This window comes from Gallus gallus, chromosome 9 (assembly GCF_016699485.2).
Source record: "Gallus gallus isolate bGalGal1 chromosome 9, bGalGal1.mat.broiler.GRCg7b, whole genome shotgun sequence".
In the NCBI taxonomy this organism is placed as follows: domain Eukaryota; kingdom Metazoa; phylum Chordata; class Aves; order Galliformes; family Phasianidae; genus Gallus; species Gallus gallus.
The window spans coordinates 9,510,547-9,522,979 of NC_052540.1; the positions used below are offsets into that span (position 1 = coordinate 9,510,547).

Below are 12,433 nucleotides of genomic sequence, written 5' to 3' on the forward strand. Positions count from 1 at the left end.
TCGCACATTTGGTGTTGATAATGCGGAGGGATTTGGCCAGAATTCAAAGTGATCTAAGGATCCAAACTCATGAGACTGATTATTTTTCAAATCTCATGTTTTCTAAGATGAACTGCAGCTCACGTTCCCTCACATCCTCCTGCATGCTTGTAGCCTTAGAAAATATCTGGTTCGTGTTTCAAACGGTCTGACTTTCTGATCACAAGGACTAGAATTTCCTGCTTTGTACTTCATTTTTATCATTCAAAATTGCCCCGTAATCCTCAGTCTCTGAATGCTGAGCAGTGCTGCAGACACCACAGCGCTGGGTACTGCAGGAGCCGCCCCTGTGAGAACCCCCCGAGCTTCTCCCAGCAGCGTGAGGCCGCTGGGGGCTGTACATGCAGCAGCCGCTGTGCCGCGGGCTACGTGCAGTACTGTAGGCCCTCACCAGACTGAGATGATGGAACCAGGGCTCTCATACTGATTTGGAGCAGCTCTGGTGGCAGAACATTCAAACAAATAAAGATACGGAAACATGGCAACATCTGTGTGCAAAAGAAAGGAATTTGTCCAAAGTTGAAGTAAGTTTTGCCTCATTCTGTCTTTGGTAAAAACAAAGATAGATGTGTGACAGGCCTCAGATTTTATTTTGACCAACATACAGCCTATGCACAGCCCTCAGCTTCCAAATGAGCATTGTAGGGAGGAAAAAATAATGTTAAAGCCATATCCGGAAACAGAGGATCATCCAAAGACACAGAAACAAACAGCCCTGGAACCTTTTGGCCCAGTGTTTTGTTCCCCAACCCACCATCTGATGCCACACTGTACTGGAAATGCTGAGTCATGGCCTGAAGCAGTGATTGAGCACCTGGTAGGAAAGCAGGGCCAACCTAGGGAGCTCAGGTGCATGCAATGTACCTGAGTGATTGGAAGGGGTGGAGCCAGGATGCACCTCTTCCCAGACCTCATTTAAGGGTTGGCAATGGAGGTGAGGGTATCTCACGTGGAGATCTGTGCCTAATGGAGGCCTTCTAAAGGTAAGCAGTTTTTCTTTCTTTGTTCCTTTGTCTATGGCTGTTGTATTTGGGCTTGTTCTTAATTGCTGCAGCCTAGGGTTGTGCCACCCTGCTACTATTGCTGTACTTTTCACTGCATTACAGGATTATAGCATTACACACACACGAGCCATTCTGCAGTTTCTGTAAGCAGGGTTCATTTAAACTGGTCCAGTGGTTTAAGGTGGTGATATCCCTGAAGGCTCTTGCAAAGCCAAAATTATAAATTCTGTCTGTGTAGAGTAGGTTGGCTTTTTCTTACAAAAAAAAAAGACAATTCACTAGTAATAACTTACATCAAACACTTAGAATAGAAAAATCATCGAGGATAATTCTCATGAAGGCTGTTCTAATGTTAAATGGAAATAAACTGACATTTTCACTCCCCTCAAGCAACTGAACAAAAAACCCACATGTATGAAACAAAACTGTGTCATTTGCTTTGGAAAGACAGCTTAAAATTCCCATGTTTAACTCAAACATTTTTTTTATTAAAGTATGAATGCATTTATGCTGCAGAATAGTTTACATACATTGTAAAGCAATAAGCATATTTTCAAGGGGTTTGGGCCCTCCTCAGTATATCTCCATGCTCAATCTACATGCTTCAACACTGGACTCGCACATACACACTCACATACAAACATATAAACCCACAAAACACAGAGAGTGAGCTATCTGCTTCAATTAGCTTTCTTTTAAGGCTTCTGTAAGGTGCCCCAGTGCCCCTAACAGTACCACAATTACAAATAGCATTGTATAAAGGAGCAGCATTACTTGCAAAGTACTGATCTGCTCTTGGCCTTAAAAAATATCAAGTGAAACAAGTTTTTCCTTTTATCTGAGTTTTATTAAACATCTGCATTTAAGAAAGGCATGATTCTTTATCTGTGAACAAGGAAAGGTATGAGAATCTTAACATGAGCTTCTCAACCAGAACAGATACTGAAATCTGGCTCTTACTGGACTTTTTCCTTCGATCTTTATGGTAATGCAGCCCTGGCTTCCTGACTAGGCAGCATCAGCTCCATCCAACCAGGGCCAACAGAACACAGAGTTGAGGCTATCATCTTCGTACCACTTCAGACCTGAGGTTGATAAGAAGTCACAGTTCAAACACTGACAATAAACCCAAGAGTCCCTCAACTCTTTACCAGTGGGCCACTCACTTGGGGAGCAAATAAGGGCTTGAAAATGCCCAAATAAGGGTGCTGGCTTGCTGTACTCCTAGTCACCATGGGAGTTTGGCCCACCCTTTTTGGTATCCTGCAGTCTGCAACTACTGGTGCTGAGTGAAAAAGGTGGCAGCAGGTATATTAAGAAAATAGGTACAATGAATAAAATAAAGGATAGCATATGATATAATGTGTACATACAAGCATCTTTTTTCATTCTTTAATCTGTGAAATGTGAATTAACTGCAGAATGTCAGGCTGCTAGTCTAAAAGGCTATGTATGGCTGTCTTAGCCTATGTATGGTCAAATGATTTTTGTGATGCATCACAGAGAGAGATTCTTCAGGAGCTGTTAGGGCTTTCCAGGTCTACTTGCTCTTCTGCATCATTGTCAGCTCCCAGCTAGGAACACCAGAGGAGCAACTAATAATATTGCCTGTCCAGTCTTTTAAGATAAACAGGAATGACTCTACTTTGCAGTATGCACCTGAACTACAGAGATGAGAAAGGGACAGCAATGAGTGGGTGCAAGACATCTGGGGCAAAAGAGGGGGAAGTTTTCTTCCTCATGTTTCCAACAGCAGCAGGTTTCAATGTAATGTATTTACTTCAATGATGCATATCTTTAGGTACCAAATTACTCTCTTGATTTAAAAAGCTAGTCAGCCAAGGGTTTGGCAGTCTTTTTGTTCCCCAACTTTATCTGTTGCTTATTCATCTATCAGCTCTGATTCCCTAGGCCATTTCTGCCTTTGCTGAATCATGAATGAGTTCAGTCAGCCATCATCAGATTCAAATCCATGAGACACTTCCTCTGATGAGCTATTCCTGTGGATCCGGCCATCACTTTTCATGCTGTGAAAAGTCTTCTTAAAGGCCTCCATCATGGCATGAGCCAGCTTCTTGGCCTCCAGCTTGCTCTCACACTCTACAGCATGGCAGTCCATCTGGTAGGACAAGTCATCGTTGATCTCCCTATAGACCCAAGCAAAGATGTTTGGGCTGATGTTGTGGTCAGCAGTGCAGTAGGCTATACGTGCTACCTGAAAGGTATCCATGTGGACTGTTGCCTCGCCTTTGAGGTCTAGATGATGCAGCCAGACTTGGAAAGGGCGAATTTCCAGAAGAGCATTAGCTGGGTAAATATCCTCCCTGGCAAGTGTATGCTTCTTCCATAATTCAATGACTGGTTTCTCTGTGCAGCCTGACAAAAATTGCATCCCTGTTGTGGAAACTTTACCCAAATATGTAACCTGCAAAGAAGAGCAAAGATAGGTGAAACACAGACACTAGATTCCACTGTTGCTTCCTCCTATCTCAGGGAACTTTCTTTTGCCTGGAAAATAAAAGCAACTCCCTGCCCACACTTCACTATAACCCCATCACTTAATAAAAAACTTCAAACTGGTTGCCAGGCATTTGTTTCTTCAAATGATTTCACCATTCAAATTCTAACACTAAAAATGTTCAGCCCCCAAATTTCAAGCGATTGCACTCTCTTCAGGTCACCTGTAAAATACCCAGGTTGACAGCCCATGCCCCTGTGCTCATGTTAGCAGGATCAGTCTCCAGGCAGCTGGGATGCTAACCACTGTGTTGTTGTTGTTGTTGTTTGTTATTTCATACTGTATTCAGGTTACTTATTTGTCTCATATTTCAGGCACTAATAGTAGAAGTCAAGGGCATGGTCTCAGCAGAAGACTTACTTAAAACTGCTTAAATGTTTGGTTTCTCTACTGCTTCCCCTGTTTCTACTTAAGTATTAAGCCAGGAATTTCTCAAAACTGTTCAATACTCTGTCTTTGAAAAGGACTGAGCTACAGGGCTGAGACATTCCCTACACTGATTTAAGAAAATAAGCAATAAATCTAGCTTAATCACATCTTCTTAGCCTTTCTGGACAGCTATTTTGAGTATTTTTCCTTTTATCCAGTCCACACAAAAAAGCAGTGAGGTTTTTCATGCCCTTACCCTATTTTGTTAACTGAAAGTCAAAGTCACTGAGTAGTCCCTATCAAAATGCCATATTAAGTCTGCAGAAAAAATTCCCCTAACTCCCTACAGCTGCTGAAGAAGCATTATTCCACTTACAGCTGAATGGAGGACTTCTTAATCTGGGAAAAGAGATTTCCTCCAGAAAAAGATAGAGCAATACTATGAAAATACAATTACACAGATTGTTCTCTTTATTGCTATTGTTAGAATGTTGCTTTTATGAACAAATATGTGAAAGCAAAATTATTTCTAAATTAGCTCTTGCAGCAGTTACTGTTTGAGAAAGAATGTGGTGCATTTCATGATGCCTTTTAATCTCCTGTGCATTTTACTCAAGGTGATTGGAGGAAAAGTAATCACCTATGCTTTCCAAGCTAATTCCTTCAAAATGTGGTATCATAGTACAGTACACAGCATCAGTAGTCTTTTATTTTTTTTTTACATGCTTTAAAAAGATTAAAAGAAAGAAATACAAGTTTGAAAACATCAAAAATCCACAAGGAGTACAAATTTAGTATTCCATGCAAACAAAATTTTCCACAAGAAAAATATTTTGCTGCTAGTTTCATAGATTTTCTTAAGCTCAGAGACCTAAATTAAGTCATAATTAAGGAATAAGCTTACAAAACAGTACTGCAAGTCCATGTGGCTTAAACACTCCTGCCAAAAAAGCAATTTCATAGCGCTGACATTTCAAAATAAGAAGTCTTATTCTTTGTCTATAAATATTGTTGCTCTGCACTGGGAATATTTCAAATCTTGTATGGCTTTATAATTTTTGGCACAGTGGGAACCGCACCAGCTAGAGCAGTTAGCGAGGCAAGACCTACCAGAGTTCTGCTTTATTTTATTAGTGATGAGAGATGAGTTCCCTAAAGTACTGTACAGTAATGTAAGAGAAAACCTCAGAGCTCGTAATGCCAACTGAACACGTACAAAAAGCACATAAAAGAGCAAAGAGTATGTAGCTGCAACATACTGGGGGTAGTCTGACATACATCCACAGTCAGACTCTTTTGAAAAGATCAAGATCAACGTGCAACTTTGCATGTTCACAAGTACTCAGTGTATCCTCCAAAGGTTTGCTCAGTACCACTTCATATTTGCAAGCCAGATAGCAAAAGACTAACATGTGCTGCAAGTTAATTGTGCATCTGGGGTCAGATTCAAAGCCCACTGCAGCAATAGAAGTCCTTCACAGACTTCAAGGAGATCTGCACAAAGCCCTTCAACCCCGAGGAAAAGAGAATTAGCCTCCTGTTCACGCACTCTTTCACTGCCCAAACACTGCCCTGAATGCCTGGCTGCAGGAGGGATGCTGCCCCCGCTGCAGCATTTGTACCCCAGAGAAGACCAGGATTGCTTGGAGTGTGCAGAGAGGAACACCTCAGAGCTGAGCCCAAACCCTGAGCCCCCCCGAGAACAGCTACTGCAAGAGGCAGACACTGTAGCACTCTGAGGATGATCCCCAGGCGATGCCCAGTGGCGAGGGCTGTTCCTCCCCCTGCTGCCAACTGTGCCCTGACAGCTACCAGCTGCCACATGGGCTGCTCAGGTCTGGAGTTCAAAAGTAATTCCCTCAATAAAGTTATTAGATGAAGAAAAGTGGTGAATTACTCTGGGAGTGGCCAAGGCAAAGCAGCTAGCGAGAAGGATGGGTGATGGCTCATTTACCAAAATGGGATTTAACAGTCTAACTGTCCCCAATGTGCCATGGTATAACTGTGTAGCAGCATTTGGGAAGTTGTTTCCTTACACAAGGCATTTCATCATCATTATATACATTCATTTTCCTTTGAGGACACATTCATAAATACTTAGAAGATGCTTAGACAATATAATAAGGAGTTCACAAAGTTTTTAAAAAGGAAAAGAAAAAAAGAAGGAAAGGAATGGAAAAGCCTATTAGTGCCTCTGTGTTAACCATAAGGAACACAAGTATCTCATATTGTATCTTCTTCTAGGGGAAGAAATGTACTTCCTTATGGTTCTTGCAGTCCTTTGGTTTGTCCATCCCATTTTTCCAAGAGATTCCTGGAAGATCCAATTCCCTGTGGATGCCCTGTGCATGTGAAAAACTATATTCTTTCCATCCTCTCTGTGGAAACCGGCATTTTCCATTAGATCTTTCTCTTGCGGGTAATCCACTGCCACTCAACACAACACCAAATACTTGTGGTTTTAGCACTTCTGAGCTTGCAAACATTCAAACCTTTAGGAAAAGCCAAGATGCTCTGAAGAGCGCCTTATTTTGCCCTAGAGACTTGCCAACACTGATGTCAGTATCTGACAAAACTGTCCTCAATGGAAAAACACCATGCCTTGGCCTTTCATAACAGCTACAGCTATCTGACACGTACAGATGCTTTATGTCAGCATACATGATGCATCTTCCATGCCCTATGATGGACACATAAAACCACTGAGTATTCTGACACTGTTGTTTTAAATATCATCAGTCCAGTAATGTACAGTTAAAATATGCTTTAATAACTAGGCTTGACAGCTTACAAACAATATATAAAATACAAACAAAAGACCAAAAGAGCAGCTGACAGAAATCTTCGCTTCTATCACCGTCTGATTTGTCAGATGTAATAAGGAGTTTTCACTTTTCATATGCAACTCCTTTTTTCATAATTTAGCATATACTGTTTACCTGTAGCTGATCTGAGCAGAGAACAGCTCAGCTCCTACGCATGCCAAGCACAGCTCCACAGCCCAGCCCTGCAGCACCATGCAGCTGATGGCCTGCTGGGCACAGAAACCTCCATATTACAAGTTGGTCCTGCCCTAAATCACCATCTTTACCTGGGCTCCAGAAGTCAAGTGGCCCAATTTCCTTTTCTCCCTCTGTTCCCCATCCCAGTCTGTCAATTAAGATTGCTCCAGGAAAGTGGATCCAAGCTGTAAAGAGGTGTAATTATTACATTAGGCAGGGGCAGATGCTCTCTTGGCACAGGAGCCTGGCATGGGAACACGTACGCACACAGGACTCCAGGAGCTCTCATTCAAGACTGTGATCAAAAGGTCATACAGAAAATGAACTATTTGGTTATTTAATATATCTATTTCCTCCACATCAGACAACAAGGGTCTCTGTCAACAAAAATGACAAATAAACACAGTTAACAAAGAAAATGAAAAGAACTGAAATGAAGCACTGGACTTGAGCCATCAGTTATGTACCCTGCATATTTGCAATCACCAAAGTCCAGGCTCTGATATAAAAGTACAGTATTTGTTACCAAAACAGCACCACCACAGAGTGTAAAAACAGCACAGAGAAGGTTAATGCTCCTGCATGGTGATCCCAGAGAGGCAGCAGCTGGCCCTGAGAGACGAAAAGGAAAGCCAGCTGGGATACTAAAACTGCCCTGAAGGAGCTGGAATCTTAATTGATCTCAGCGCTGGTGACTGTCTCCGCCCACATTATGGCTCTCTACCCTCCCCAGCATCATCTCTGGATGCTCAGATATCTCTGGATTCTCCCACAGTCCTGGGGCAGTCTGGCAGGACTGGCCATGATGTCTGGCAGAGCTATAGGGACAGGGACACAGTACAGCACCGGGAAAGCCAGCAAGGAGTCAAGGCATTGCTGCAGTGGTCACATGCACAAAGCACCCAGCGTTCTCCCTGCACTTACACAGTTCTTTCATCAACCACCACCAGCCCAGTGCGAGAGCAGTCGCTGCCAGCCGACATCCCATGGCCTGGCCTGGCCTCTCTCAGCCCTCCTCGCGCGTGGGCAGTGACTGCTTCAGGCCGGCAGCAAAGTGATGTAGAGCCAAAGAGCACTTTTTGGCTCTGGAGAAAAAATAAAAATATCCCAGACATTCCACTGGGTCACTAAGCAAATATTGTGAACTGCATTCAAGCAACATTTGCTCAAGACCCAAAAAACTAACTCAGTTAAAGGGAGAAAAAAGGCTGCACAGTTTCCCTCTGCCTATCACGGCCGCTTTGCCCACACAGAGGCCTTCCAGGCAAAGCCATCACAGCACAAACATGGGGCCTTTGTGGGAACTGCTGGGCTGCACAGAATCACTCCATAGGTGCAGCGGCTCACAGATATGTGTGAAGCAGCGTTTTATTTTAGAGAAGCAGTTCAGAGGGAGAGCAGACTGAGCTGGGCAACCATCTAATGGAAAATAACCATCACCTGACAGTGGCCCTTCAGTTTAGGAGGGAGGGGAACTGCCACCCTTCATTACCATCAGATCTTGCTGAGGAACCAAAGTGCAGCTCCAGAAGAAGGGAACACCGGTGGGGACGGAGCTGCCAGCCAGGCCTCCCACCACAGTATGTTGGGTGAGCAGCAGGAACGCCAAGCTCCATAGAACTGAGCACCCACGGGCTGCAGCCCTAATTCCTACTGCTGCATGAGGGCAAGGAGGGAACACTGATGGCTGATAAGTTTAATACTTGGTAAATAAATGTGCTGGAAAAGATTTACCTTTTACAGCTTAATTGGAATCAATTGAGAGAAACCAAAGCAAAGAAGAAAAAGTCAACTGGCTCCACAAGCCAAATAGCCAGCATAGGATAAAGAAGGCAGCAAGTGAGCTCTCCTTTGGACACATAACCCTGAGAAATGCAGCAGTCTGAGCTTTTCACCTTGTATTACACCAGACTGCTGCTCAATGAGTTTCTTTATAAACTACTCAAGATATTAAACTACTGTCCTCAGTAAGAGCGAACTATTAGGCTCTGCCCACCTGGCAAAACCCAGTTAACCAAGCCCAAAGACAACCTCAGGCAGAGCCAGCTCTGCATCCTCCGCAGCACCGCTCCCCACAGCCACCCATTAACAACAAAGGGATATTCTTTTGCGTTTCATTTTCCACTGGACAGGAAACTCTTTTTGTGGTTTGGCTTGCACAGATGAGTCTGAAATGAAATCAAGTGGAACTGGCAAGCTGAAATTAGCATGTACTCAGAGACACTTGGGTCCCAATGTGAGTGAAGGTTTATACTATTTAAAACTCAAGAAATCACGTAAATTCTAACAGCAATTTAAAATAGTTACAGTGCAAGACATAAATGAATGAACAAAGATCATAGGCAACATCAGCAGGACTGCTGGACACCAAACTCTACAAGATTATGATTGCTTTTACTCTGAATTATTTTTCATCTTGATATTTAGAACACTTCCCTCTTTTGACTCCTCTCCTTGCCTCACATAACTTCCTTTATCTGTGTTCAGTTACCACTGGGTAGAAGTGCTTTCTTGGATACCCCAAGTCCTTTCCTGCTGTCCTCAGGGTGAGGAGAGATGGGGAGGCAGCCAGGGAAGCAAGAAAACCAACCCACACTCCAGTTACTAGTTACAATTACTTGGACCTCCCTTCAGACAAAATCCTTCAAAAACCTATCCCTTCTCATTTCAAAACTCACTTTGAGAAGACCCTTCTGCTAGGAGAAAGTGGCATATGTTTGTATGAGAATGATCTCCCCCAGTACAGACACTTATCTTTACTTTCATGCTCAAATTACATCGGGGTTCTTTTCTTACACATTCTTTATAATATTTATCAAGGATGGAAATCAGATTAAGCAACTCATCATGTTTCAGAAAGCTTTTTGGTCCTAGCTTCCTCACAGCTGTAGTCTTGTAACAGAGGGAAGGAGCACATGGGTGGAGGGGGGAACGAGCTGGTTGCTTTCATTTTTTTCCCCTTCCTTTCCAGCCCACAGAAAGCTCATGTTGGCATCAGTCCTATGAAAACTTCTCCAATCGTATTTAATGGAGCATGCAAAGGACGAGTACGGGAATGGCTGTATAATGTGGGCCACTGTTTCCACTAAGGCATGTGCACTTTATATACTCTCCAACACTTTGGATACTGAAGTACTCCCAGAAAGCCAGGAGGAGTACATGTTTTTCAGGATCTTTTTATGGTTAAGAGATTTGTTCTTAGGGTTCCGTTCTTTGAGCATTCCCCATGAGATCCTTGTATTTCCCCTTTAGTTCTTCCTTTCAAAAGAAGATGCCAAGTAATAAAAATGAACAAAGCCCATGTTACTAAGATATTGAGTTCTTGAGACCAAATAGCTCAACTGCACTTGCTTTCTGGCACAGCTTAACAACACCTGAAGTTAAGAGCAAAAGGGAAAGGAGCCAGCAACAGCGACAGCTGAAGATGATTACAAATTGTTTTTGTATTTCAAGAAGTGTTAGGCCTACGTTGCAGGAGAAATAGGGATAAAAAAATAAATTAAAAAGACGAAAACTAAACCATTTCAGCTCTTCCTCCCACTGAGTGTTGCAAGGCCGGTAAAATTAGGAAGAAAAAAAAAAAACAAAAAAAAAAACCCAAGCACAGTAATCACAAAACAAACCACAAAGACATGAGAGAGTCCCAGAAATGGCAGCACTTATTCCTTCTGCTATCCTCCCCATACTGCAAATGCATTCCCCCCAAGAAAAAGGGAGACCACAGAAATATCAACTGCCATATAAACACAACTATACCCATATCTACAAAGTCTCCTATAAAGGTACACAATCATTAGTGTTACATCTCCTCCATGTATCACTATGTGAAATGAGTTCCATGACTTAACAAAACCCTTAGAGATTTTTTTCTAGCACGCAAAATTTATAGCATCTTCAGGAAAACTTTTATTCCAAAGCTGCCAAAGTAATACACTGCATGCACTGGGCTGCAGCCCTTACACTGCAGCAATGAGAAGCAGATTTTCATATTTCAACATGATAAAAAGCACTAAATTTGTTACTAAAAGAAAACATAGTTAAATGGCTCTTTTGATTGCTAAGTGAGTCTTTAGATCAATACACCTGATTTATTATTCATATTTGTTTGATCAAATTCCATACTGGGGGCATAACAACCCAGGTTCTGTACAGACAGAAAAAATACAACATCACTGCCTCTAAGGTTTAAGGCACCATATTACCATCTAACCAGAAATTTCGCACTTAACAGTGCAACATTATGTTAGCAGACTAAACAAAAGGTTTTAAAAAAACAAACACATCCCGTAGAGTAAGTATAGGGCTAGAAGATCATGATGCCATACAGAATTAAATTAATTTCAAAAGCCATGGTTCACAGTGCCTCCAATGTTCTGTTTTCACAATGGATTTAGTGTTGGCCTGCACCTTCAATACAATCACTTTCCATTTGGCTCAGGTGGGTAACCTGTTTCCAACCAGTATAGAAAGAGCCAAAAGCAATCCTCAGCCCACATAAGAAACCAGTGAATTGGGTAGTGATGCAGGGTGCCTGGCCCCAGAGAGCTTCATCTCCTAGCAATCTCTCCAGGCAACACAAGGCCCTTTACAGTAACTTGGCATGGAAACCCTCCTCCTAGTCTAGCTAATTTAATCCCAGCATCACCTGCATACCTCTCCAAAAAAGCTGTGTTACCCCCAACCCACTCTCCTAGCATATATTTCAGCTCTAAGATGATAAGCCTACACAGCAGCCAAAAAGCACCATCCAGAATAACCTGGAGAAAAAAAAAAAAAAAAAAAAAAAAAAAAAAAAAAAAAAAACAAGATGGGAAGAGTTCTACAGTGCCAAGTTCAGCCAAGATGAAAGGAAGACTAAGTCCTGGTTTGGAGAGACTGGAAGGGAACACTCCAAAGTGGAGGACTATCTGAAAGAGAGAAGGGGAGAGGGGCAAAGGTATTCTCTGCAGGCAGCTTGGTTATCATTACTTCAGTTTAGATATCTACTATAGCAGCTTTCCTGCAGTATAATTCAGAAGGCTACAGGTCAGAGCAATCACTGTTCACACCAGCTGTACAGACAGCAAACTCCTAAGAGCTCCCTTCATACCCATAGCTCATCTCTCTTGGTATTACAGAGGTCATCACTCTTACAAAGGGCTGAAAACTCATTTTCATAGTTTCCACTGGCCCTGACGTTGATTTTGCACAGATTTAGTGACACTACCTATAGTAAATAGCCCTGCTGCTGCTCTGTTTGACAAACAACAACCTGGTGCAAGTTTTGGTGATATCTGGAATAAAAGAAAATACTTCTGATGGAAATAGATCAGACTTCTACTGTTTTTCTTGTGCCTCACTGTCCTCATGAAAAATAAATACCTCAGTTAAAATCATAATAATCAATAACATTCTCTAAAGGTCCCAGTCTTGCAGTTCTCAGCCAACCAAAACAGCCATCTGGATTTTAAAAAGATTGCTCTAATTTATATTTGCAGAGGATCTCTGTATTTTTAGTATAC

The 12,433-nt window shown here is 42.3% G+C and overlaps 2 protein-coding genes across 6 annotated transcripts in view; one reads left to right on the top strand and one right to left on the bottom strand.

The window, feature by feature from the left end:
* Positions 1–12,238, top strand: part of DAW1 (dynein assembly factor with WD repeats 1) — a 305,330-nt gene extending 293,092 nt beyond the window's left edge. Inside the window, exon 19 of the transcript XR_006930918.1 lies at positions 9,904–12,238. The gene's annotated coding sequence lies outside the window, so the exon portion shown is untranslated. The remainder of the gene's footprint in view (positions 1–9,903) is intronic.
* Positions 1,510–12,433, bottom strand: part of PID1 (phosphotyrosine interaction domain containing 1) — a 78,539-nt gene continuing 67,615 nt past the window's right edge. For 4 of the 5 annotated variants that reach the window (XM_046898387.1, XM_046898386.1, XM_046898384.1 and 1 more), the window contains exon 3: positions 1,510–3,468. In XM_046898387.1, coding sequence (XP_046754343.1) covers positions 2,992–3,468 — 477 coding nt within the window. In that variant the 3' untranslated portion in view covers positions 1,510–2,991. The remainder of the gene's footprint in view (positions 3,469–12,433) is intronic. The other variant, NM_001178144.2, reaches the window with a different exon arrangement.